At 40.2% G+C, this 28,000-nt stretch overlaps 1 protein-coding gene and 1 long non-coding RNA gene across 4 annotated transcripts; one reads left to right on the top strand and one right to left on the bottom strand.

The window, feature by feature from the left end:
* Positions 1-14,451: 14,451 nt before the first annotated feature.
* On the bottom strand, positions 14,452-15,590 carry LOC139433469 (uncharacterized). Its single transcript, XR_011642923.1, has 3 exons — positions 15,510-15,590; positions 15,064-15,155; positions 14,452-14,682 (listed from the first exon to the last, which is right to left on the bottom strand). It is a non-coding gene; the product is annotated as an uncharacterized lncRNA (long non-coding RNA).
* Positions 15,591-20,260: 4,670 nt separating this feature from the next.
* Positions 20,261-25,014, top strand: LOC139433466 (uncharacterized). 3 transcript variants are annotated; one of them, XM_071202491.1, is made up of 11 exons: positions 20,261-20,648; positions 21,522-21,651; positions 21,799-22,036; positions 22,185-22,461; positions 22,795-22,972; positions 23,138-23,214; positions 23,318-23,498; positions 23,658-23,900; positions 24,037-24,208; positions 24,302-24,450; positions 24,579-25,014. In XM_071202491.1, exons 1-11 carry the CDS (start codon positions 20,352-20,354, stop codon positions 24,755-24,757), a joined length of 2,121 nt encoding a protein of 706 aa, XP_071058592.1. In that variant the 5' UTR covers positions 20,261-20,351; the 3' UTR covers positions 24,758-25,014. The 3 variants fall into 3 exon arrangements, with proteins under 3 accessions (XP_071058592.1, XP_071058591.1, XP_071058597.1); XM_071202490.1 differs by having other exon boundaries at positions 21,799-22,039; XM_071202496.1 differs by lacking the exons at positions 20,261-20,648; positions 21,522-21,651 and having other exon boundaries at positions 21,924-22,064.
* The last annotated feature ends 2,986 nt before the right edge of the window (positions 25,015-28,000 follow it).

Genomic DNA, 28,000 nt, shown 5'->3' with positions numbered 1-28,000 from the left:
AGTATGTCTTTAGATAATTTGTTTCGTAGATTCTTCGGGCCAAGTACAATAACTTCAGTTTTGGTCGTGTTTAACATCAAAAAGTTTAAGGTCATCCACGTTTTTAAGTCCTTAAGGCAGTCTTGAATTTTATTTAGATGATTAATTTCATCAGGCTTGATTGATAAATATAGTTGAGTATCATCCGCATAACAATGAAAGTTTACAGAATGATTCCTTATAATATTGCCTAACGGAAGCATATATAATGTGAACAAAATAGGTCCGAGCACTGAGCCCTGTGGCACTCCATGGCTAACTTTGGTTTGCGTGGAAGATTCATCGTTAACACGTACAAACTGAGAGCGTTCAGATAGATAGGACCTAAACCAGCCTAAAGCAGTTCCCTGTATGCCAACTAAGTGCTCTAGTCTTTGCAATAGGATATCATGGTCGATAGTATCAAATGCAGCACTAAGATCGAGCAAAACAAGAATAGAGACAAGTCCCTTGTCTGAGGCTATTAGAATATCATTTGTGACTTTAACCAGAGCTGTCTCTGTGCTATGATGTGTTCTAAAGCCAGACTGAAAATCTTCAAATAAATCATTGTTTTTTAAGTAATCACACAACTGTTTTGCGACCGCTTTCTCAAGAATTTTTGAGAGGAACGGAAGATTAGAAATAGGTCTATAGTTGGCTAAAACCTCTGGATCGAGGTTGTGCTTTTTAAGAAGCGGTTTTATCACTGCTACTTTGAATGATTGTGGAACATAGCCTGATAATAAAGACATATTCATAATATTTAATAAAGAAGTGCTAATTAATGGAAAAACTTCCTTCAACAGCTTAGTTGGAATTGGGTCTAACATGCACGTTGATGGTTTAGAAGAGAGAATCATTGAATGTAATTGTTCAAGGTTAATGGCTGAAAAGCATTCTAGTTTACTATCTAGTGTAATATTAGAACTTACGATTCCGGGAGCTGTTGATAACACTATACTGGTCGAAGGCAAGAGGTCATTAATTTTGTTTCTAAGAGTAACAATTTTATCGTTAAAAAAGCACATAAAATCATTACTACTGAGTGCTAAGGGAATAGAAGGCTCAATGGAGCTGTGGCTCTCTGTCAGCCTGGCTACAGTGCTGAAAAGAAATCTTGCATTATTCTTATTCTCATCTATTAATGAAGAGTAGTAGGCTGCTCTCGCTTTACGCAGTGCTTTCTTATATTCATTGAGAGTAATATGCCAAATTAAACGAGATTCTTCAAGTTTAGTGGAACGCCATATCCTTTCAAGTTGTCTAGACTTTTGCTTTATTTTGCGGGTTTCGGCATTATGCCATGGAGCTAATCTATGTTGTTTTATTTTCTTCTTTTTCAAAGGAGCAACAGAGTCTAATTTTATTCGCAGCGCATCTATAGCACTATCAACAACATGATCAATTTGGGGTGGTGTACATTTTGTATAAGTTTCCTATTTGGAGGTTAGATTCTTTTGTGCATTTCAACTACAATGAAAAGGCATCTGTTTATCTGTCATTTCCTCGTTCTTGACCCCAGCTGCTCGTCTCATTTGGAACTCTCAAAATAATTTCATTCTAATAACTACTGACTTTGTCTTTAAAGTATTTCTGTATCACTCAGAAACCTCCGTCTTCTTACTCAACAGAAACTATCCACATCTTCAACATGGACGCAGCATCAGTCCTCCACTTCTCCCCAACACTCCTCATGCATTTCACCTTGAGGTTGCCCTCTGAGCTCGGCCCATTCCCCCTGAAACAGGATCTGGGTTGTGGTGCGCCCGGCAGCACTAAGCACTAAGCCTCTGCTCTCAGGAACACTGACCTCAATCACAGGGAGAACTTGATCCACTGGCCGTGCACTCTGCAGCCCACCAGGAGCTGTTTAGACCCTCAGTGGATGGACGTGTGTCTCACTGTGTGTGTGTGTGTGTGTGTGTGTGTGTGTGTGTGTGTGTGTGTGTGTGTGTGTGTGTGTGTGTGTGTGTGTGTGTGTGTGTGTGTGTGTGTGTGTGTGTGTGTGTGTGTGTGTGTGTGTGTGTGTGTGTGTGTGTGTGTGTGTGTGTGTGTGTGTGTGTGAGTGTGAGAGGCCGTGTAGGCAACACAAACACAAAAACACAAAGCCTGTGTTAGGCGATAACGGTGCCGTCACATATCTTTGGACGGATGCTATTGGAGTAATAAAGCTTTCTGTAATTGCTATTTCCATTTGTTGTTGTTGCTCATGTTGTTTTCACAGAATATGCAGTCAATTAGTGGGTTTCTAAAATTCTTTAATGTTCTTTACAAACAAGCTTACATTACCAAAATGATGGATCTTCTTGTCTTATTTACAATTGCTTTCACACAGCAGGCCAGCTGTTTTAATGTATTCACTAACCAACAAGATCCTGTACGAGGGAATACCCAGGGTGAGCGAGAAAATTGCAGCCAGGAGAATGAGACTAGCAGGACATTGCCAAAGGCATCAAGAGCTGCCAGCCGGCAAATTGGTGCTGTGGGAAACCAACACACGGGCATCGGTCACGAGGACGTCCCGCACAAACATACGTGGACGTACTCAAGAATGACGTAGGAGCACAAAGTACCAATGAACTGGCCAGATGTTTGGAGAACCGGGATGACTGGAAGCAACGATGGAGGGCTCGCCTGAGGACGACCTAGAGAGAGACTATAGTATAAACCCTGCCTCTGCAGCTACAGCTGCTCAAAAACTACATTGAGACTTTTTTGAATGAAAGGATCATTAAAACATTGAGAAATAGCCTATTTACTTTCGTTTGGAAAAAAAAAAGACAGGGACGCCAGCGATGTTGCCAAGAGTTCATAGCGAGAGGCAACATGAGATGTGATGTGACGATAACATGTGACTCGAGGCTGAATATCAGATATATTAAAACAGACAGTTCTTATATATTATTTTTACTGTACGACTTTTTACTGTATATGTTTATTTTATTGTCACACATTTAAAACCAAAGAAAAGGCTATATATTCGGGGATATACATAACAGTAAACGTTTTTTATTTTTTGTATTGTACATTCTATGAAGTAAAGATGCGTTGTTACGTGATTTACGTGATTTAGAATAAAAAGACAGTGATTTATACAAATCATTGTCTTTCATGTTGTCTGTTGTATACAGGTAGAAAAGATAAATGAAAAGAAATGCAGTTTTTGTAACGCCATCAACTGTTTGTATTGGATGATTTGTTGTGTTGCTGTTTTAAGACTTTGAAAAGTATCTTAAGGTTGTTACACATTGCAAAAGAAAACTGTAATGCTTTCTATACAGAAAAGGTAATTTTCAAATGTTCCGTGCTCTGGAAGTTAAAATGAAATTATGGGTTTCATGTGCTTCAAGGTCATTGAACACGTTCAGCGCATAAAGCACCATGTCATCCTTCCATTCAAGGGAAATCACGAGGACCGCTGACACCAGAGTTATGGTAAAAGGTTTTTCCTCCACAGTCAGGATATGCAGGAAGGTGGTGATTGGTGACACACTTATCTCGTTCCAGGTTCGATTACAGTCGTAATGTTTCCGCTCTCCATTAAGTGTATTTGATTTCCCGCTGAGGGGGCAGCTGGCAGGGCCGAGACACGACGGCAGCGCCAAGGCCAAGAGGGCAGCTCTCACTAGCAGCGCCTCCACTGATGTGCCTGGGAGCGGACGAAAAGTGGCAATGCTTATACAATTAGAGCTGAGACTTTGTCAGACCTCATCTTTTAGAGAGGTTTTGAGCCGCAGGCCTCAGAGAGTGTTATTAATTCACTGCCCTGGCCCACTCTGGAGGAAAAATAAAGATTATAAAGCGCTGAAGGACGAGCTTGCAAGTGCCTTTTCTCTGATTACAAGAATGCATTTTCCCTTCAGTCACAGGGGAGTTATCTTTAAAAAAGTGAGGTTATTTATACGCTTATTTAAGCATTTCTACCCAAACCAATACCTTTTTGTAACCTTAACTAAGTACTTATTTTATACTCGTTTGCTGATTTGCAATGGATGAAAGCTCCTTCTGTGTGTGTTAGCGCAGTGTACAGTATATATAAGGCAAAGATGAATATCTACTTGCATTTTTAGTAATGCACAACTAGCTAATAGATTGCTGATTGGAAGAATTTGGAGGAAGGCTCTTCAATGGTAATATTGCCTGTGAACACTTACTGTACTCAATACGTTACAATGCTTTAACTCTGGGAAGATTACAGTTCTACATTTTAACATTGGTATCACAATATTTGACTATTTGAGAACATAACTGTACAGATTTGAAAATGCCACTGAGGCAGCAACACAACAAAATGTGGTAAAGTATATGGAGTCAATATTTTCTCTTCAATCACAAATACTTTTTTAATATCCCACATTAATTCAAAACCTACTGCTGGCTACCAGGCACACATGTCAAGATCGATGTTGTCAGGGTCTCAAAATCACTGGAGGAAATGTTCCGTCATCCTTCTTTCGAAGAAGGAAATTCATAACTTGTTTTCAAATGATCATTTCATTAATGAGTTTGTTTCTGAGCGGATGAATGTTGAATAGAAAGTGGGAGATAGATATTTTTGTCAGATCGAATTAAGTAGCGACAGACCCTCCAATTAGTTATATTTCACATGTCAGTTTGCATCAGCGAGACTATAACGCTGTGGGATAACACTGCTGGAGGGGATTCGGGGAAAAGAAAGATATATATAAAGAGGGATAGAGCAAACGGAGGAAGGGGGAAGAGAAAAGGAAAGGATGACAAAGAGGAAGTTAAAGAGACAAATAAGTGAGCTTAAATATACACGAGAAAGATATAGAGAGGGACTTAAGAATAAGAGCAGGAAGTCAAAAAGAAACTGCTGCTGTAAAATGGGAACTGTAGATTATGAGTAAAAGCCATGTTTCTTCTTGCAAGTATGAAAATGCATTTATTTATACATATTGACTGCACTTTCTTTAGCTAACTTTAAAATGTACATATTTTTTAATCATCGAATGCATGTTTGCCCGTAACAAAGACATGGATATTGTACAGGGTAGGTTAAGCTCTTTTCACGGCCAGTATGTAAGAAACAAATGATGCAACCTCATCAAAAGATTTTGTTATAGTTATGCAAGAGACTGTATTTAATCAAAATTGAAAACTGTCTTGACCCTGTTCCATCAGCACTGAGGGAACAGATGGCACCGAAAATACGACTGCATTGGCTTATGAATAACTCTGTAAGGAGAATTGGACAATTAAAGTATTTACTTCCTTTTGTACAAACAGATACGGACAGCTTTCATCATTTTCAGGTTGTGGAACATTTCCAGATAATACTTAGAGTTAAACAGCAAGCCAACTGTTTCAACATTAGCAAAGCATCCATTTCATATGAATTTCAGATTAGATGACAGGAAGCGTTAAACAGGTATGCGTGGGCAGAGCGTGGACGCTGCCGAATGAAAGACTTGTCCGACTTTTCTCTGGGTGTTTTGAAGAGGCGGATTTGAGCCAGGGTTAGGAATTTCAACAGGTGTACTTTGGCTTGCATTTGCATGTTTTAGAACAGCTCGGAAAAGGTTGAGAGGCAGAAGAAATGAAAGATAGACTGCTGCTTTGAAGTAGGTCTAAATACATATTCCAATGCACTGGGTAAATAAAAAAGATTAAGTACATTTTACGAGTGTATTTTCAGATTCATATACTAAATATTAACAGGAGCTAAGTTCACAGGTCAAAGCAGTCATTTTCTAAGTTTTATGTAAATGAATGATCCTTATAAATATTGATACAACACATTAGTAATTTAACCATTTAAAACTTGCATGTGGAGTTTCTTACCCCATTATACCAGTGGGTAAACGTTATTTTAATTGATCTAGGTCACTGTTTTTCAACCTTTTCGAGTCGCCCACACAACACGCATAATGGAAAGTGGCCCAGTGGTTGATAATCACTGATATAGGTGATGGTACAAATGTAGCAATACTAGCATGTAAACATGTATAATTGTTCTCTTTCAATGGCTTTGGAAATGTACGATACACACATCCATTGAGTTTTATCTCCACAGGGGACCTTTAAGTTTGATTGAACTCTCGGTGACTTTTCAGAAAAGATATGGTGCACATTTTTCCACAGTCATGTACTGCCCATCAAATATGTCCCTGTGTGTCTGGTATGGCTTTTGGTCATTTTCTGGCAACTATAACATATCCCCATTAAACCAATATACCTCCCTTGTGTCTATGTCATCGGCAGTCATTGGCAACAAATTGACACATCCTCAGCCCCACATGGGATCCTTGTTGGGGGGGATACAGGTAAAAACTGAACCAAGGACTTCCACAGGAGAACGTGAACAATTATCCTTCAGGGGCCATAGGTATTTCTCTGTCCAACATCTTGAGTCCATGATTGAACACACCTTGGCCCCTCTGGTGATCAATATCGGCAGACAGACATGGAGGCATAAAACCACTGGTTGATGGGAAGTGTCTGGACCCCATTTCTTCCTACCAAAGGTTTTGTGAAGTCCTTGAAACTTATAAAATCTCCAGTCAAACAATACACACCAGACAATCTAAAAATAACTTGGGACCTATCATGCAAAATGCACCTTTGTACGTCTTTTATACATGAATATGTGTCCCCGGTGTTCCAGGGAACTCACCAAGTGTCAGAAAACACAACCCTCTCTTTTTTCCTCCTTAGCCAAATCTCTAAAAAAAAAAAGGGGCTGCAACGGATCTGAAAAAAACGAATCCAGATTTCAACACTTTCTATGTCACAAAGACGTGCTCCGCTTATTGGTCAACTCTCCACCTATCAGGGGAATGAGCCACTGCCACGTGCATTGCCAAACCTCGCATTCGCGCAGGGATCACCAACTGCATTTGTCCAAGGGCCAAAATGTATCCAATAGACACTATCGCGGGCCAGCGATTTTTAACAGTGTGGGGGGGGGGGGGGGTATTGAGTGTTCTGAAAGTAATCAGAATACAGTTACAGTTACGTGTCTTAAACGTTGGAATCGGGTCTACTTTAACGTATTCAGATTACTTTTAGAATATTTCCATAACAGATGGGTATGTTTTGGTGAACAGGAGACACGTATTTTACTGTTTTAATGGCTTATCAAGAACTCAAACACAACATCTTGGTGTCATTCTGGACAGCTCCCTCTCATCTGCACCACACATAAAAAAACATCGCCCAGACTGCATTCTTTGTACTGTCTTAAAACCTTTCCTTAGAATATGTTATGAATTGTAAGGTGTCCTTGGGTGCTTTGAAAGGCGCCCCTAAATAGAATGAATTATCATTATTATTTATTATCTGAAACGATGTTATAACTTTTAAAACTTTGTCCAGTCACTTGCCCCATGCATTCAGCAGCAGCAGGCCATTCACTTTGATTTGATCCCGTTATGAAATGTCATCATTTCGACAATAAAGAAATGCTACATAAACGTTATCTTGCACAATTTATCTAACCATCTCCGTTTCTAACTTTCAATATATTTTAAAAGAGATCTCTCTTTCATCTGCGTGCGGGGGCGGTGCCTCACAGACACGCTGCATCAGTAGGCTTGTTTGAGACACATTGCGGCTCGCCTCGAAAGTCATGGGAGCCTGCCTGCAGACCTCCACTAGGCTTGTTTGAGACAAGCAAGACCTGCGCAGACCTGCGCAGTTTCGATCAACGTCTTGCTAGTGCGTTGCATGATGGTTAGTCACTTTGTCCGACTTGTTCTGGAGGCTCGCCCACATGAGACTTTGAAATCTCGCGGGACAAAGACGCCCGCAGCCTTGAGAGCGAGGCGAGGCGAGTTGGCGCAGTTGCTCTCCACGAGCTGTGGAAGCGAAATGCTTGATGGGAAACGGCTCGCTGGTATCTTGACCTGAGCGCTCATTGGTGGTTTTTACAACCCTGTCTCCTAAAAATTACGTTCCCACAGAACTAAACTGCATTCTCAATTACGTTTAGCTAGAAACGTATTTTCTCCCACGTTACGTTAGTTATGAACGTATCTCAAATACGTTTATTTTCTACATATCTTCTAGAAACGTATTTTCTCCCACGTTACGTTTGTTATGAACGTATCTCAAATACGTTTATTTTCTACATATCTTCTAGAAGCATATTTTCTTCCACGTTACGTTAGTTATGAATGTAACTTAAATACGTTTATTTTCTACATATCTTTGCCATTTATTGTCTTGCTTATAATAATGATAATTAGTTATTTATAAATATCATTTTAGAGCACACCTTTGAAATCGACAATCGGGCTCGATATATAGTTAAATTAAAATCAGTAGGCGAGGCTGTAATTTCGCCAGCTGTTACGGCCCCTACACGGCGGCGTGCGTTGCCGCTTCAACGCTTCTGCCCATTCACTTTGAATGGGGTGACGTCACGATTCGCCGAACTGCATTCTGGTAGTAAAGCGTAGCTTCTCTCGAGGTGCTCGCTGCAAAAGTAGAGCAATGTTCTACTTTTGCCGCCTCGACGGAGGCGTCAGCCAATCAAATCCCTCGTATGTAAATCTGACAGTACAAGCAGTAGCCAATCAAACCGGGTGTATGTTGGGAGAGCCAGACCGCAGTTATTTCCCATATGTCAACAAAAGGAGGAGAAAATGATCGTGGCGGTAGGGAACATACAGGGATACAAACCGGAGGAGCCAGGCATGGGGGGAGGTGTCAGAGACAGTGGGGGAAACTGGTAGGTTTTCGCTTGTTTGGGGAGTTTATATCCAGTGTACTTCGTTTGAATGGACAGCTAGCAAGCATAGACAGTATATTTAGCCAGCATGGATGTAGCATGAATGCTTTGCTTTGTATGTCCGGGGCGGGACATTCATGTGGTTGGTTGTTGGTCGGGCTGCTCGCGTTGATTCCCCAAGCTCAAGACACACCCACCGCCAAGCGGCAACGCACGCCGCCGTGTGTAGGGGCCGTTACTCTCATGAGCGAGGCAGAACATAATAGTTTTAACATGCCAAAAAGCTGCTGTGTCGTTTATTGCACCTCAAACATTAAAACAAATCCAGAGTTACGTGTTTCTGTACTTCCTCTAAGAAGAAAGGACAGTATCAGAAGAGCTCTGTGACTTCAGGCTTGATCGCCGTTCAAATGACAGCGCTGGTTTCCCCAAAAGTGGGCGGGGCTGTAAAGTGAAGTAGATTTACTCTCATCTATTATTCAAAACCATTCTATTTATTCTAACGTAAATTACATGCCAGTGTTTTATCTTTTATTTATTTGTTTTTATTTTAAATCGTATAATGTCTGACTTTTTTTCCGTCTGTGAGGAAAAGAAATGGGGCTCAGAGCCTCAAAATACTGAAATCTGTATTTTTTAAAATCTTTTCCTTCTAATTTATTATTCTTTTCTAAATAACACACTGTTATTTACTCAACAATAACACACAATTATCCTTGTTTTTATTTATTCATTTAATTCTATAATCTTGGGCTTTTTAGCCGTAAATAAAGTCACCGGAAACAGACGGGACATTTTGAGCGATACACACCACAAACCCACTAAACTGTTTACCCAAGATCCTCAGCTTGAAGCTTGTTGATTGGATGTTTTAGCCGCAATGCACGCTGGGATATGGTGTTGATATGATATGGAGATATGATATCCGACAACGAAAAATAAAATAATACCTAATTCAGAGTGTGCTTGCTTTTCTCTTTGGAAGTCATCACATAACGGCATTGTAATACACGGTTCGGCTGCATTAAATATTACACATCTGCCGTAATTCTTTATTTATAGAGAGAGACAAACAGGAGAACTGCTGCCAAAACTGAATACTTGACGTGGATCATAAATATATCAACAATTAAACTACATCATTCGGCTGACTTTTATATTTGATCCAATTGGTATATTGGTTATATTTACACCATAACGGTGCACAGCTGATAAAAAAGGACTTGTAGTTTTTAAAGATATTACTGATTTTCTTTGAATATAAGAATGTAAATACTGAGTTGAGAGAATAGTCAGGGGATTTGGGTGATGGGAGACACATCTATGGAATCACAATTTCAATAGCTTACTATTAAATGACGGATAGCCTATGCCTTTCTGTCTGTGATGTTTTACAAATCAGATATTAATGTGTAGAAGTAAAACAAGAGAAATAGTACAGCAATATCCTGTAAAATTATGTAAAAACATGAATAAAACTACACATCTTCAGATGTTATACATAAGTGTCTACACTAATAATACAAAGTTATTATTAGTATGCTGTGTGTACCTTGTGTGCACCGCCTAGTGGTTAAAGCATGTTATTGAATTATTTTTGTTGAATAATCTTATTTGATCAAAACAATATTAAGAGTACATACTTTCATAGGGGGAAAGTAGAAGGTCAATGATAGAAATATAGAATATAAAAAGTCAAGAAGATACTAAGTGATCTCTACAATAAAACAGTTTAGTGCTGGATGTTCAAAGATATTAATAGGAGGATGTGCAAAACAGAAAAACGAATTAACCTTTATTAACACATTAAAAAATACTTTAGGTTAAGGTCTTTTAAACAAGAAAAAAGCTCTGGGGGTATCTATCTACAGATGAATATTAAGCCTGACAAAGTACTTAACGTCTAAAATATTGCTTTCCTGCAATGTTAACTATGTTGAAACACTTATTTTAAATGATATTATACACATTAATTATACTCTTATGTATGTAGATAGAATAAGAAATGTGCAGAATATGACAGTTTACAGTTTACAAGGTATACAGTACACACATATTGATAGATGTCTGTTGAGGAACCTGCGACCCAAGTTGGGTATAAGATCAATACACTTTAGAAAACCTTGAAATCTTGAAAGGGATATGCAAAATAGCCATTATACAGTTTTTAATTAACTATTAGTAGAGAATAACGAGTAATGAATATACTTTATAAAGATCTGCAGATAAATGTTTAGTCTTCTCAAGCACCAACTATCAAATATCTCTCCTGATTGTTGGCACTTGACAATCACCTTCCCTGAATTGTATTCAGGTGTAACTAAGTCTGCTTTAAGGGTTGTTTATATTCCACATCATTAATCAGAATCTGCAAAGTAACTAAACTAAATGTAGTGGAGTAAAAATACCAGGTTAACCTCTGAATTGTAGTAGAGTAGAATAACAAAGTAACAATGAGCTGTCGTGTGGGTATATATTAATGCTGCCCATTATGGATACAAGCGATTTTCACCCATTTAGTAATTACATGTTTTAAATGTGTACACACCAATGTGTTTCCTATCGCCTAAACCTCCAGGGCTGTACACAGTTTAATACTGTCAACTTCTACATTTGGAAAAAAACGTCTTTTAAAACTACAATTCCCAGTAGAGACGTGCCATAGAGAACATGTTGCGAAACACAATAGCCAGCATGTGTAGTTCTGGTGGGGCGTTCGAGTCCAGTTTTGAATAGTCTGCCGTTGTTTCGTTCCATTTCAAAGAGCTTGACGCTCGGCGTAACCTTGGCGCAACATCACGGGGTTTGTCAACGGGACTGTAGTCCCAAACGATAGCTGGGGATTATGGGTAGTGTAGTGTCTTGGGCCATCCTAAATCTCGAAATGTCCCGTCTGTTTCTGGTGACTTTATTTACGGCTAAAAAGCATGCTAAAATGCCCAAGATTATAGAATTAAACGAATAAATAAAAACAAGGATAATTGTGTGCTATTGTTGAGTAAATAACAGTGTTTTATTTAGAAAAGAATAACAAATTAGAAGGAAGAGATTTTAAAAAATACAGATTTCAGTATTTTGAATCTCTAAACCCCATTTCTTTTCCTCAAAGACGACAAAAAAAGTCCGACATTATACGATTTAAAATAAAAACAAATAAATAAAAAGATAAAACACTGGCATGTAATACGTTAGAATAAATAGAATGGTTTTGAATAATAGATGACAGTAAAATCTACTTCACTTTACAGCCCCGCCCACTTTTGGGGAAACCAAGGCTGTCATTTGAACGGCGATCAAGCCTGAAGCCACAGAGCTCTTCTGTTACTGTCCTTTCTTCTTAGAGGAAGTTCAGAAACACGTAACTCTGGATTTGTTTTAATGTTTGAGGTGCAATGAACGACACAGCAGCTTTTTGGCATGTTAAAACTATTATGTTCTGCCTCGCACATGAGAGTAACAGCTGGCGAAATTACAGCCTCACCTACTGATTTTAATTTAACCATATATCGAGCCCGATTGTCGATTTCAAAGGTGTGCTCTAAAATGATATTTATAAATGACTATTATCATTATTATAAGCAAGACAATAAATGGCAAAGATATGTAGAAAATAAACGTATTTCAGATACGTTCATAAGGAACGTAACCTGGGAGAAAACATGTTTCTAGAAGATATGTAGAAAATAAACGTATTTGAGATACGTTCATAACAAACGTAACGTGGGAGTAAATACGTTTCTAGCTAAACGTAATTGAGAATGCAGTTTAGTTCTGTGGGAACGTAATTTTTAGGAGACAGGGTTGGGGTTTTACCACGTGCTGCTGATGAAACTCTCCAATTGGCTCGGCAAAAGTTTGTTGTTGTTTTGTGTCAGTTTTACGTTGCCACATCCATTCCCATTTTTCATCATTGTTCCACAATGTTTATCATCATGAAATTAATATCTATATATTTTATACTATACTGCTTACCGTTTTCATACTTTATATATCTTAGCATATTCATACACACTGTTCATACTGCTCACAGGCTGATATCTAGTGTATTCATACCCCATGTTTATTCATCATTCAATTGATTCTATATGTTATTCTGTAGATTGTGTACATTACTTTCCACTTCACTGCTTGTTGCACCTGGTTAGAAGCTAAACTGCATTTCGTTGTCTCAGTACCTGTAATATGTGCAATAACAATAACGTTTCTCTTTAAGTTAAACCAAATCATTAAAATAAAATCTATTGTGATGTAATGATTTGGTTTAACCTTATTTATTGAATACATCATTTAAAATGGCAAGATTAAATCAAATTACATCCATGTTGTACACATCATAAAGCTTAAAGTGGCAGCTAAAGAATTAACACAGCAGCAGGTCTGTTCAATTCATGCTCATGAAGCTTCATGTGTGCGGATCTGAAGGGACTGGTCAGTTGTATCAGTTTTGCAAACATTAAGAGGGAGGAGCATTTCTAATTATGGAACCCAGTCACTGGTGTGGTTCATCATCATGACTGAATTAACAAACCTATATAAAGCAATGGAGATCACCTTTGTCTACAGTGGGTAAAATGGAATTTCCGCCATTGCAAACCCAGCCAGTCAAGCTGACTCCGAGTCCGAGCTGTCCGACTTAAGACGAGCTGTTTGACACCTCCTCCGGCTGCGATCGGCTACTCTCGTCTACTTTCGAGGCGAGCCGCGATGTGTCTCAAACAAGCCTACTCTCAGGACAGTTCCGGTGCAGACCTCCACTCTCAGGACACCTCCGGTGCAGACCTCCACTCTCAGGACACCTCCACCATAGATATATATAAACACTAGATGACTCACCCGCGCTGCTGGCCAATTGAGACCGACGTTGCCACTTGGCCGCCATCTTGCTACAGGCAGTTCTCTCATTCATAACATTATGGTTTACTATTTAAATAACCATAGCTTGCTCAATTTTCAACCAATTTTCAAACGGTTTGGTTTTTTATAAACATCAAAGATGTAGTTATGATACTGCATACTTATAATCATGGACTTTCATATGAAAATAACATTAATCAGATAAAGCAATAGCTATACACACACACACAAGGTATTTATATGAAATATTTGCCGGTGTATATATTTCCATTTATTTTATTATATTGTTAATATTTCAAATAAATTATAAAATTAAAATACATTTATATTTTATATATAAAAATCGGTCTCATGTTACCACTCTGTAAGCCAAGAGTTGTTAATTTAGCAATGCCTTAGCTTGAAGAACAGGGACACAACTAATGACAATAGCATATGTTGGTATATTATTTAGATATTCACACCTTTATCAGAAGAACCAAACCAACATAAAATGTGCTCACAGACAGGCCAGTTCTGTCTAATTTATCACAATTATTTTTGACATGAGATCTTCATATCATCCTAGTTTTGTATTTAGTTTCTAGATTTGTAAACAAATCCAGAACCTTTGAAATATGTTATTGAAAAAAGACCAAGAATAATATAAACTGTACCATGTGTCCTTTTGTGTCCTTCTGTAGTCCATTTGTGGTTTGTCTTGTCTCACCCCGGCTGATATATCACAAAATCCACTGTTTAAATTGTTCCCTATATTGCCCCTATGCAATATAGGGAACAATTTAAACATAAATTGTGTCCTTGGGTGTTATGAAAGGCGGCCCCCCAAAATAAATGTATTATTATTATTATTATTAAGAAGAACACATGGCACACCAACAATCAATCACCGTCCAGCCTCAGCTTTGGTATTCTTTCACAACCATGTTATGGGTTTATTAGACTGAGCAAACATAAACATATGTGGGGAACATAGTGCTGCGTCTCCTGTCCGGTCAAATTCCTCACTCCTGAAGTGCTCACTGCAGAGCAGTGTCCTGTCACAGGAAACAAAACCGTCCCTTCTTTGGGCGAGTTCCCACTGCCTCCTCCTCTCTTTGGTTTTGGGAAACCTTAAAAACATGAGAAAGGTAGCCAGATATATAAATTATTGTCAACATGTTCCTCCCTTCTTTCCTTTAACATTAAGGGTAGGACAAAAATACACACCGAAATTATCATATTTTTGGTATGTATGCATGTATGCATAGCCTACTTTAAGAATAAGACAACCACACTAAGAGTAATAAAAAAGGTGTCCAATAGAAACATTAAATAATTGTGTAAAGAAATGGTAACAACATATTCTAAAGAGGCTGGGTCAACAACAATCTTGCAATACTATTGTCTCACATAGCCCCACTGATCCTGTGTAGCAGGACTTGTAATGTACATACATCCACTAAGTAATTAACGATTATCCTAATTTTAGTCATAATATTGTCATATTTTACACGTGAAAGGTGATCCCACGGGTTCTTGTTTCCAGACTGCGGTGATTAGAGCATCCGTAGGCTGCACAAAAGTCCGGCATAGTCAGGTACTTCTGTAAACACAAAGCCAGCACATTCCTGTATCATAATGCAAGATGTTTTTAACAAGCCAAACCACTTGGAAGAAATCATGTGTAACTTAAGTTGTGTTGAAAAGAAAGAGCAGTTCTGCCTCTCCCACTGGTGTAAAGTTGCTGGGTCAACTTTGTAATACTAGGTCTCACTGACAGCCTCTTGTTATTAGCCAGCTAATAAATACAACCACATACACAAAGAAAAGCTGCAATTTCAACATGTCCAAGCATCCTGTATCATAGCCATGCTAATCATGTTTATAATAAACCAAACCGTTTGTAAATCAGTCAAGATTTCAGTGAGTTAAGAGTATTTTTGTGCAGATCACTCACCTGACAACAGCTACCATAACGCGAATCAGAGTAACTGTTGACTGTAGCAAGATGGCGGCCAGTCAGCTACGCTGGAAAATCTCCCATGAGCCATCTAGTGTTTATATATATCTATGACCTCCACTGTCAGTACAGGAAGTGACGATTCTGACGCGTTTTTTTCCCGCCCACCGAAGGACTCGTTTGATGGAAGTTTTCAAATCACAATGGAGACTCATCACTGAGGTGATGAGTCCGACCACCGTGCACTTTGGGTCGGCCTTGGTCAAGCCCTTCACAGTCTGGTTCTCGTAAAAGTTTTTCGCTCAAATGACACCATGGAGATATGTAACGGGAGTTGACAGGGGACTCTGCCCGCCTCACGAGTGCCTATTTTCGGACACTTTTTTCACTTTTCCCCGGTTTCATTATTTTGTAGGTTATTTCACCCGGTTTCTACCGGGGACATTGCCCGGTCTCTGGTGTCCCCCCACGGCCTGTGTCCAGCCCCCCCTCCCCACACTCATCCATATATTAACGGATTTTGCCAATTTTTGTTGCATTTTTCTCCTCTCCTCTCACTGATCGAATGGCAAACGCGACCCACTGTCGGAGGGCCTCCGCGCCGGCCGATATGAAGCGTGACCAAAGAGGCTTCTCAATACTCACATTTCCCCTCCTCGACTCCCCTCCTCGACTCCCCTCCTCGATACTTAGACCCGCCCACAGGAGATGTGAGCGGAGGACCGAGGAGGGGAACCGAGGAGAGAGGAGGGGAAGCAGCAGACGTTTAAAGAAATGAGAACTCCTCTCCTCTGAGCGGTCATATTAAAGCGACGTCCGTTCATTATTACGTGGCAACAGCTGCATCAGCTGTCGAGTGTTTTGTCATATTTTATAATCTCTGTTAGATCAGCTGAACATTGTTCCCCCACATATGTACTTTTAATTCATTGAGAGTGCGGTATAATGAGACAATAACAGGCTACAGATGCGGACACACACACACAAATATATTTATATAAATATATGCAATTTAAAGTATGAGAGCACTCTCATAATAACGTAACAGAGACTGGATATATCCCCCCCTCTCTCTGGTCGCTGAAATGGGGAATTGAAATTACGGGCCAAAAGTTGTATTTGCAAGTATTACAAGTAAGCAGAGGACACCAAACCAACTGAGACATGTCTGTCCGCCGCATCTGCGCACTGTACAACACACACCTAAACACTGTACAACACGCACCGACACTGTACCACACACACCTACAGCTCCTAACGCATAATCAGGCTACAGCCGTTGTGTATTTTATTATGTGAAGCACTAAATGGTCTTAGAAAAATATCGACTCTTTGTAGATATCTACTAAACTAAAGCAAATAAAGAGAGCAGGGCTGTGAGGCCCGTGCAGGTCTGCACGGGCCTCACAGCTGTTCTCACTGTAAACATCACGTTGCGATGAGAGCAGTTTCTAAAATAATATCCAGGGGATGCATGCAGAGCTGTCATTGGCTGAGATAAGTCCGGCCGTGCGTCACGCCTCCACCGTTCCCGGAAATGCATCCGCGGAGGAGCCGTGGAGGAACCATCAGTGTATCCTCGGTTATAGCTCCTCCAGAGAGCCTCCTCGACGCTCGATCCTCGGTCCTCGGTGTGCATTTAGAGAAATGAGACGTCCTTCAAAATGGCGCGCTGAAATTCATTTCCGGGTCACTACCGGAGGACCGAGGAGTCGAGGAGTTGAGGAGGGGAAATTTGAGTATTGAGAAGCCTCTCAAGACGCACCGTCCCACGGGTCCCGCAGCGGAGTGGAGGTTCCCAGCTGGAACCTCTCCAGCTCCGCCGCGGTGCACCCGGCAAACATGGTTGTTTCTCGAACCTACAAGACAACATACAAGATGTCGTATTTATATATATAAATAAATATATCTATATATATATCTATATAGATAATAAGTGTCAGTGCTATTTTATGTTGTATTAGCGTGCATTTCCTGTTCGCAAAGTGGTGCTGTACTGAGAGTAAACAATACAAGGTGTCCCTATTTTTATATATATCTATATATACTGTATGTATATAATAAGTGTCAGTACGATTTTATTTTGTATTTGCGTGCATTTCCTGTTCGGAAAGTGACGCTGCGGCTGTACTGAAAGTAGGCTTGTTTGAGACACATTAGAGGCTTCTCAATACTCAAATTTCCCCTCCTCGACTCCCCTCCTCGACTCCCCTCCTCGATACTTAGACCCGCCCACAGGAGATGCGAGCGGAGGACCGAGGAGGGGAACCGAGGAGAGAGGAGGGGAAGCAGCAGACGTTTAAAGAAATGAGAACTCCTCTCCTCTGAGCGGTCGTATTAAAGCGATGTCCCTTCATTATTACGTGGCAACAGCTGCATCATCTGTCGAGTGTTTTGTCATATTTTATAATCTCTGCTGGATCAGCTGAACATTGTTCCCCCACATATTTACTTTGAATTCATTGAGAGTGCGGGATAATGAGACAATACCAGGCTACAGATGCGGACACACAGACACAAATATATTTATATAAATATATGCAATTTAAAGTATGAGAGCACTCTCATAATAACGTAACACAATCAGAGACTGGATATATCCCCCCCCCCCCCCCCCCCCCCCCCCCTCTCTTTAGTCGCTGAAATGGGGAATTGAAATTACGGGCCAAAAGTTGTATTTGCAAGTATTAAAAGTAAGGACATCAAACCAACTGAGACCCGTCTGTCCGCCGCATCTACGCACTGTACAACACACACCTACACACTGTACAACACGCACCTACACACTGTACCACACACACACACCTACAGCTCCTAAAGCATAATCAGGCTACAGCCGTTGTGTATTTTATTATGTGAAGCACTAAATGGTTTTAGAAAAATATCGACTCTTTGTTTGTAGATATCTACTAAACTAAAGCAAATAAAGGTCTGTTATACTGAGTGATATATATTATACACACTGCTCTGCTTTCTGCAGGACCTCACAGCTGTTATCACTGTAAACATCGCGTTGCGATGAGAGCAGGTTCTAAAATAATATCCAGGGGTTGCATGCAGAGCTGTCATTGGCTGAGATAAGTCCGGCCGTGCGTCACGCCTCCACCGTTCCCGGAAATGCATCCGCGGAGGAGCCGTGGAGGAACCATCAGTGTATCCTCGGTTATAGCTCCTCCAGAGAGCCTCCTCGATGCTCGATCCTCGGTCCTCGGTGTGCATTTAGAGAAATGAGACGTCCTTCAAAATGGCGCGCTGAAATTCATTTCCGGGTCACTACCGGAGGACCGAGGAGTCGAGGAGTCGAGGAGGGGAAATTTGAGTATTGAGAAGCCTCTATTGCGGCTCGCCTCGAAAGTAGACGAGAGTAGCCGATCGCAGCCGGGGGAGGTGTCAAAAAGCTCGTCTTAAGTCGGACAGCTCGGACTCGGAGTCGGCTTGACTGGCTGGGTTTGCAATGGCGGAAATTGATTTAATCTTGCCATTTTAAATGATGTATTCAATAAATAAGGTTAAACCAAATCATTACATTACAATAGATTTTTATTTTAATGATTTGGTTTAACTTAAAGAGAAACTTTATTGTTATTGCACATATTACAGGTACTGAGACAACGAAATGCAGTTTAGCTTCTAACCAGGTGCAACAAGCAGTGAAGTGGAAAGTAATGTACACAATCTACAGAATAAGTTATAACATATAGAATGAATTGAATGATGAATAAACAGTGGGGTATGAATACACTAGATATCAGCCTGTGAGCAGTATGAACAGTGTGTAGGAATATGCTAAGATATATAAAGTATGAAAACGGTAAGCAGTATAGTATAAAATATATAGATATTAACTTCATGATGATAAACATTGTGGAACAATGATGAAAAATGGGAATGGATGTGGCGACGTAAAACTGACACAAAACAACAACAAACTTTTGCCAGCCAATTGGAGAGTTGCATCAGCAGCACGTGGTAAAAACCACCAATGAGCGCTCAGCTCGAGATACCAGCGAGCCGTTTCCCATCAAGCATTTCGCTTCCGCAGCTCGTGGAGAGCAACTGCGCCAACTCGCTCTCAAGGCTGCCGGCGTCTTTGTCCCGCGAGATTTCAAAGTCTCATGTGGGCGAGCCTCCAGAGCAAGTCGGACAAAATGACTAACCATCATGCAACGCACTAGCAAGACGTTGATCGCAACTGCGCAGGTCTTGCTTGTCTCAAACAAGCCTACTCTCTCGCTCACAGACATGCTGCAGCACCGTGCAGTGTGCACACAGCTCTGCCGATAATGAATATTAGATTTTGTGAGGACATTTTTCCACCAATAATTCCAATAAGTAGCCTATTCCAAAATGTATTCACTTCGGGTTTACGAAACTAACTGTCATCAGATTACTCGTTTTTCAAATGTAACGCCTGCTGAATACAGTTAGCCTACTTTATTTTTATATTCTGATTACGTAACGCCGTTACATGTATTCCGTTACAACCCAACCCTGCTTCTAGGCTACTGTCCCGCAGCTCCTGCCTCTCTGCTGGACTCTGTCGCAGCAGGGCAACTGCTGTGGTGCGGAGCGCACAAACCAGACTCTTCACAACGAAAGATCACTTTTTTTGCAGTACGCACGCAGTCTACTGTCCCGCAGCAGCTGCTGCCTCTCTGTTGGACTCTGGTACTGCACACAGTGGTGCCGCAGTCACCCCCGTCCTGCGGGCCGGATGAGAATGTCTGGCGGGCCGGATGTGGCCCGCGGGCCGCCAGTTGGTGGTCACTCGTCACTGGCATATAGGCTATCGGCAGGCTAAATCAACCCACATCTGTGTTTTTGCCTGCTCTTGCCAGGATGTCTAAGACAGTTAAACGTTGTGCTGTTGTTGGCTGCAAGAGTCGGGACAGGGGACTGCATGCAATGCCATCAGTGGAAAAAGAAAAGAATCTGTGGCTAGACTTCATTTTCAAGGGACATGTGCCAGAAGACCCCAGCAGATTTCTGTTTGTGTGTTCCAAACATTTTACGAAGGACATGTTTATGAACTTCTCTGAAGTCCAACACGGATATGCCTCAAAACTATTGCTAAACCCGGGATCAATACCAACCATCCGGGACCAGGCCAGTGAGGACACATCCAATTTTGAAGCTGTAAGTTTTTATTTAGTGGTGTTTTTCCACATACTACAAGCTATCTATAGCTTGTAGTATGTAGCATGTAGCTTCGCCCTATCAATGTCGCCTCTAAGTTATGTTTTTGTAACATTTTATTTTGTACGCTCCGCAGTCTTTGCTTTGTCTTTTTTATTTTAATTATCAGGCATTTGCTAACATGTTCAGACATACTGCCGTAATGGCCCTAGCCGATAACACAAGTATTTATTCTCCTATTTATTAGTATTTTGTATCCTCTAAAATCATATTGAGTAAGTTATAATAACAAACGTAATCTTCTGTAGGCAAGTGCCTTTTTTCCAGCGTTATATGTAGGCTAAAAGCTTTTGTGATTGTAGTCTGTAAGAACGATCAGATATCATCGATCTGTAAACTAAACTACGCTACGCTAATGAGACATGCCGTTTTTTGCAGCGTTATATGTAAAAGCTTTTGTATGTTTACTTGTTTGCGCACACGAATATAAATGGGGGTGTGTTAGGATACAACACTGTGTATGTATGCGAGGGGACACACACACCACGAGTAAAACGGAGCCCCCGTTGGTCTGTTGTTGTTGACGAGGCCTTACCTCTAGCAACAGGCTAATTAGTGGCTAGCACTCATTACAGTCAGTCTACTGAGCTCAGCCCCTCTCCAACACATCATCTGTATTGAGTCAGAAACACAGCATGCACGTTACGGTTCAAAACTAACTCAGATTGAAAAAGGCTAAGCAAAGAGCTTTGCTAAATAGAGAGTTTTAGCCCCCATCTTTTGGGATTTCAGACTATATTTATCCAAATAGCATTTTCTCATCCTGAATACTAAGTTGAGATGATTTTGTTCTAACTGTTTTCTTCTTTACAGGCCAGCACCTCACATGCTACCGGCAGATTACCTGTGATGATAGATTCTGCATGTCAGACTGACCCACCCAAGTACCGTACTGTTCATACACAGCTATCCTCGAGGACTCTTGGTTCACATCGAAGTACAGGTTAGAAGCATGTTTTTCAAATGTTCTTTGGATACATCTTGACATTCTGATGTTGTAGCCTTTAATTTGTGTGCTTCTAATTGTTGTAAAAATATTTGTGTTTTATCTTTTGTTTTGTTTTTAATGTCAAATACAATTATGTTACAGCTGTCCAGGCTAAAATTCCCTGCAGAAGCGTTGGTGTCCAAACACGTCCGTTGGAAGTGCCAGTGCCCTTTTTAACATCCACCTCCTTAAAGAGACCACCAAAGAGGCCCCGTGTGGATCTTGAAGAGGAATACGAAGATCCATTTGAGGGAAGCTCTTCTTTGGTGATTTCCGAAGGCCAGGATGCAACTTATGATCCAGCAGAATCCATAACAAATGCTACAGAAACAACAGCCATGTCGTACGTTACTGAAATATCACTATGTGTGAGTTTGTCTATGTATTGTATTTTTTGCTGTGTATAATTCAAACATTGATAATAGACAAACACCAAAGATCTCTAAAGCAACAATCTGTGTGATGGAACTTCTATTTTTTTGTTTTAGTGGTCAAGAACAAACCCCCCCCCAGACGATCAACACATACATCGTGTATGAGACCTGCCTCATGCAGCTTTTTGAATCATGTCCTGTGTGCAAGCGAGTGTGTGATGTACGAACCAGAAGGATCGGTACATTCATATCAGTGCAGCAGCTGTGCCCCCATTGTCAGTTTACAAGAAGCTGGAATAGCCAGCCTGTTCTTGGGAGTACTCCAGTTGGAAACCTGCAGCTATCAGTTGCAACATATGTCAACGGAGCATCTTTCTACAAACTTTCAAAGGTAAATTAACTGCAGAAGATTGTTTTTCCAATGTTTGAAAATGCAAATGTTGTTGTTGAATAAGATAGGACAAGGTGGGAATAGGGCACTGTTAGGTAACGACCCATGCTAATATGTAAAGCTCTTTTGGGAGGGTGGTGTGGAGAAAGAGAAGAGATGTGAAAGGGGCACTGTAGAGTAAGCACCCCTAATGACATGTTCAGCTCTTACCCTGTTTAAAAAAAAAGGGCAGCTCATTTGCACTTTCCAGATTCTCCTGAACGACTCGTCATCAAATGTACAGGTGATCTTTGAGATTAAAATGTGTTCTTGCCGTTTTCTTTCAACCATTAGGTCTTCAAAGCAATGAATATGCAGCTGTGCAAATACAACACCTTCCGAAGGCATGCCAGGATGTTCATTGAGCCAGCGATTGTTTCTTACTGGCAAAAATCACAGGAAGGCATGCTGCAGAAGCTCCATGCAGAGGAGAAAGTGATAGTTGGTGGTGATATGAGGGCTGACTCTCCAGGTATGTATTTTTTATATAATTCACATTTTACATTTCAGAAAGGGGTTTCTCTGTGTGATTTGTTCAATTAATGGTTCCTGAAAAACATATGCTAAACACTACAAGCAAAAATACAAATTCACCATCCGCAGAGAAAAGTAATTACTGTAAAACATATGTTCACAGGCCACTCTGCAAAGTTCGGAAGCTACACTATGATGGACCTGAAGAACAACAAAGTCGTTGACCTCCAGTTGGTTCAGGTAAGTGGGGTGAAATGAAATATCAATGTTTTTTTCTTTAACACTGTTTGCACGTTATATTTAAAATGTGTGTATCAATGGTTATTTGTATGTGTCATAACAGAGCAATGAGGTTGGTGGAAGCTACCACATGGAGTTAGAGGGCCTGAAAAGGAGTCTGGAGTTGTTAAAGGAACGTGGTGTGACTCTGGACTGTATTGTCACGGACAGACATCTGCAAATTCAGAAATTCCTAAGGGAAAGCAGCATCACCCAATTCTTTGATGTGTGGCACATAGAAAAAGGTATTTTTCTTTATATTAATTTCTATGTAAATAAATCGATTGTAAAAACAATCATTATTTTATTTAGACACAAACCCGGCTTCCTACAATCACATCAGTAGAATAATATTTTGAGTAAACTTGTATGTATATTAACTACATGTTAAATGTATTTATTAGGGATTTCTAAGCAACTGGAGAAGGCTGCAAAAAAGAAGGACTGCGAAAAACTTCGAGGGTGGGCGAAGAGTATAAGAAACCACATATACTGGACTGTAGCAACCTCCACCACCGGGCCTGAGAGAGTAGCCAAATGGACTTCCTTCCTGAACCACGTGCAGGATATCCACTCTCATGATGACCCCCTGTTCCCTAAGTGCCTTCATCCACTGCGCATTGCGCAATACCAATGGGTGGCTGCAGGTATGTTGTTCATAAACCATATTACATTACTCCTCTATAAATATTTGTAAGGGACAACTATTGAATACAGGATGTTGTCAGACACAATATATAAAGCATGACAATTCAAATATGACTTTGATTTTCAAATTCTTAGGAACGCCGGCCTTTCACAAGCTGGAGAAAATTCTCTCAACCAAGAGGATTTTGAAAGCTGTGGCCAAACTCAGCCCACACCACCAGACTTCATCTTTGGAGTCATTCCATGCAGTCATCCTGCGCTTTGCTCCAAAGAATGTTGTGTTTCCATTTCTTGGAATGTTGTGCAGGTAAAATAAACCATGGATACTTACTAATTAGTGACAATTTGTACAGCCGTTGCTATTATTTACATTTTTTTTTTCTCATGGCGGAAATGAAAGACTGTACCTGGCAGCCCTGCACTACAATGAAAACGCTGAGCGTGCACAAGCCACTACATCCACTGGAAACCCTCTGTATAAACTGCAGTTCCCAAAGGCCAGGAAGGGAGAATGCAGAGCAAAACCAGTAAAGACTGACCCCACATTCCGTAAGTGTTTAAAATATTTATTATACAACTATTTACAAATATAAAATTAGAAAGAACTTTCAGTTTTTTACATGCATATACTAATCTAAACCACATTTTTTGTTGTGCTTTTTTTTAACATTGCACAGGCTACGTGGCCAACTTGATGGACCTCATCTTCGACCAAGTCTTTGTGGACCCTGCACCATTCACACAGGAGCTTCTGAAGATACCCATCCCAGAGGACCTGTGTTCCCAATATGAGCGACCTGACAGGGAGGAGGTCATCGCCAGGTATGCTACACGGTTAAATTTGGCTGCTGTGTGAACCCAACATAGACATTTCGCTGATCAGGAAACTCCCTGCGAATCCTGAGGACAACGCAGGCCGGAATCACCACTCTGATCCTGCGTCCAAGGAAGCCCCAGCACCAGCTCACAAAGCTTCTGTAGGCTAGATACCTGTGACGCCTGAAATCATTAAATATATTTAGTCATTTATACAAAATACACGTACATTTAGTTTTTTTTTATGGGTTCAAAGAACCGTTGATTTTGACAATAAAGTTCCGAGTTGATATCGAATGTGTCGTGATTATTCATGTTTGGATGGGTAAAGAATATTCTGATTTCAAAAGCATAAGGTTGTGTGTGTGGACTTTTTTTGTCGTACACATGGGTGTGTTATACCATTGCTGTGTAGTATATAATAGTAGAATGACAGAATGAAAGATTGCATAAAGCCATATACACCAGTATTTATTTCCATGAACAATATTAGCATTCGTTTTACAATTTCAGTCAAAACAAACAAACCACTCACTGCTCTATTTGTCTCAACTGTAGTCCACCATGTTCAGCTCTGTAAATATTCAACGCATTCTGCAGGGAGAACACATTCAGGCACACAGGCTCCAATCCAGGATGGTCCACCATACAGGTTACAGAGTCCTCAAGTTCCTGCATCCGTCTTGACACATTGTGTGATAAACATATATTGAATGACATGTGAAAAATGTATTCTCTAAACAGACAACTTAGTGAAGCTATCAAAAATGGTATCTCCATGCTGCACACATTCTCCGTTCAGAAGGCATCGTGGCGCAATTTGCACATGTACACCTGTAGAAAGAAGTCAATAACTGAGCTTTTAAAAACACATGAAACTACACACATTGCTGACAACTGAGGTGTTGTTGGAGTTATACTTTTTATCACCCTTAGTTATTGAACTTTCCAATGGTTGGTGCACGATGTTGGAAGACAAGGACTGTAAACTATTAATAAACGCAATGAGGCCATTGTATATATGCTGAAAATATGAATGTCTCCCTTTATAAATATATGTATTGCTGTTTTTCGTTACAAACTGTACACATTGCATTCTTGCTAATTAGCCAACATATGAACGGAATAAGGAGCAAGCATCGTAACAGAGTAAAATAAATAGGGACAACAGCTTGTCAACTGACCATTCCGAAACGTCCTGCTGCAACCGAGATGTTTGCACCTCCACCAAAACCTCCGCTGCTTCAGGGTCAGTTTCTGGATCAAATTGATAATATGCTTGAACACATGCATTGCTCTGAGATGACTTGTTTATTACACACTCGTAATCACAGCAAGCATGGGAACGTGACTCTCACCGGCTCATGCCCCCCCTCTTCTGCAGGGGGGCGTGGTCAGCTGCTGCTCAGAATTTTCAAAGACAGGCTTGGAATAGAGCGAAAATGAGCGAAACGAGGCATGGCTAAAAAATGATCTGTTTGGTATTTTGAAAAATAAAATGTATAAATATACTTTATATAGGTATGGTCATACACTATATCATTTAAATATAGCATGATAGGTCTCCTTTAAGACAAAAGATCAGAAAGAGACAAAGAGTTCACCCAACAAAGGCGACAGTTGTCCTCATCTCTTCGGGGGAGATATCATTTATCAAGGATTCCCAGAAAATTGTCTTTTCATTCATCTCTATAAAACACGAGACGTAATTACACACTTCTTGAATTGGAAAAGGCGACAATGTGCTCCACAGTTCCTTATCGCTGCAACTGATTCATGGCTTTTAATGGGCTTTTAAGCCAGATTAAAAACCTGATGCCTCAGCCTACAATTTCAGAGAATCACATTTATGAGATTGCCAATAAAAGCAGTGGACCTCAAAGGAATACAAATGACTTTGAAGAATCTGCATCAAATTGGCATATCCTGTTAAATTACATCACATTATTGAAAAGGATGGATATTGCTTTGAAATGCTGCACAGACAAGGGGGATACATTATGTTTTCTTGGTCTTATATTGAGTGCTTTTGTATTTTTCATATTCAGCATGTTTGTAATTTCCAATGTAAGCCACATTTTTGTTTAAAATATTTTTTGAATGGGCATTAAGTCAACAAATATGTATCCCTCTTTTTAATCTAAAACAATATAAACTAACCCTAACCCTTACAGCAACATTAATTTTAAGTACATCGCGTTAGTTGCCATAAGGGAACTGCTGTTAATATTAAGTGCCACTTACGGATTTCATTTTAGTAAGAGCCTTACTTGAGTAAAGGCAATCACGGTCTGTCATGATTTGATAGCTATCTCAACAATGTGTCCTTATTGTGGCAGAAATACAGATTGGAGTCAAACGGGTGATCTGTATGAGAACAGGGAAAACTACGTCGGTGTACCTCACTCTGAGGGAACAGAGGGGAAGTGTTGCTCTCCGTCTGAACTCTGGCTCAGTTTATATCTTTCACCCAGCTCTCTCCAGCACTCAGACCGGTGAAATTGATTACCCTGCTTATACAATGAGCAACAGTCACTTTGGGATTTACTTTGCAGTGAGGAACATCAACCCACTCCACCCCGAGTCCAAATTGATTATAAAACTGCATTCTGCTGACACTGACCCATCCGTGTGTGTGTGTGTGTGTGTGTGTGTGTGTGTGTGTGTGTGTGTGTGTGTGTGTGTGTGTGTGTGTGTGTGTGTGTGTGTGTGTGTGTGTGTGTGTGTGTGTGTGTGTGTGTGTGTGTGTGTGTGTGTGTGTGTGTGCGTGTGTGTGTGTGTGAGAGAGGGGATAGGACCGAGTGTGAGAGCATTGAAAGCTGGTAGCTTTAACTGAAATTGCATTACCACCAGCCTAGCATCGTGCCATTCTTTAAAAGGATTTAGTTTGTATTGACTTTATGTTAATACTGTTATTTGTCCAATAATAATTCAGCAAACACTCCATGAGCAGCTTCTCAGTCGGACAGCTTGTGTGAAGTGCAAACAAAGAAACCCACATTTTCATGTTTCAGTATTCTGATATTGAGATCTGGTCCTGGCAAATAAAAACAAAACAAATGTGTGTTTGATTTCATACAAATCTTAAATGGGAGAATTTTGCTCTCAGTCTAGTTTGAAGCAAGAATAATTATTTGATTATCATAACTGTACTAGACTTAGCAATTAAGTAGAAGTCCCTTTCAAAAGTGCATGAATATTGTATACAACATTTTTACATTGATAGCATGCATACTATTTTGACTATTCACTGATTGAACCGGATTATTTACAAACTAATCAA

The sequence above is a fragment of the Pseudochaenichthys georgianus genome, chromosome 3, assembly GCF_902827115.2.
Source record: "Pseudochaenichthys georgianus chromosome 3, fPseGeo1.2, whole genome shotgun sequence".
Lineage (NCBI taxonomy): Eukaryota > Metazoa > Chordata > Actinopteri > Perciformes > Channichthyidae > Pseudochaenichthys > Pseudochaenichthys georgianus.
Note: the sequence above shows the minus strand (reverse complement) of the source record. Positions and strands in the feature narration are given on the sequence as shown.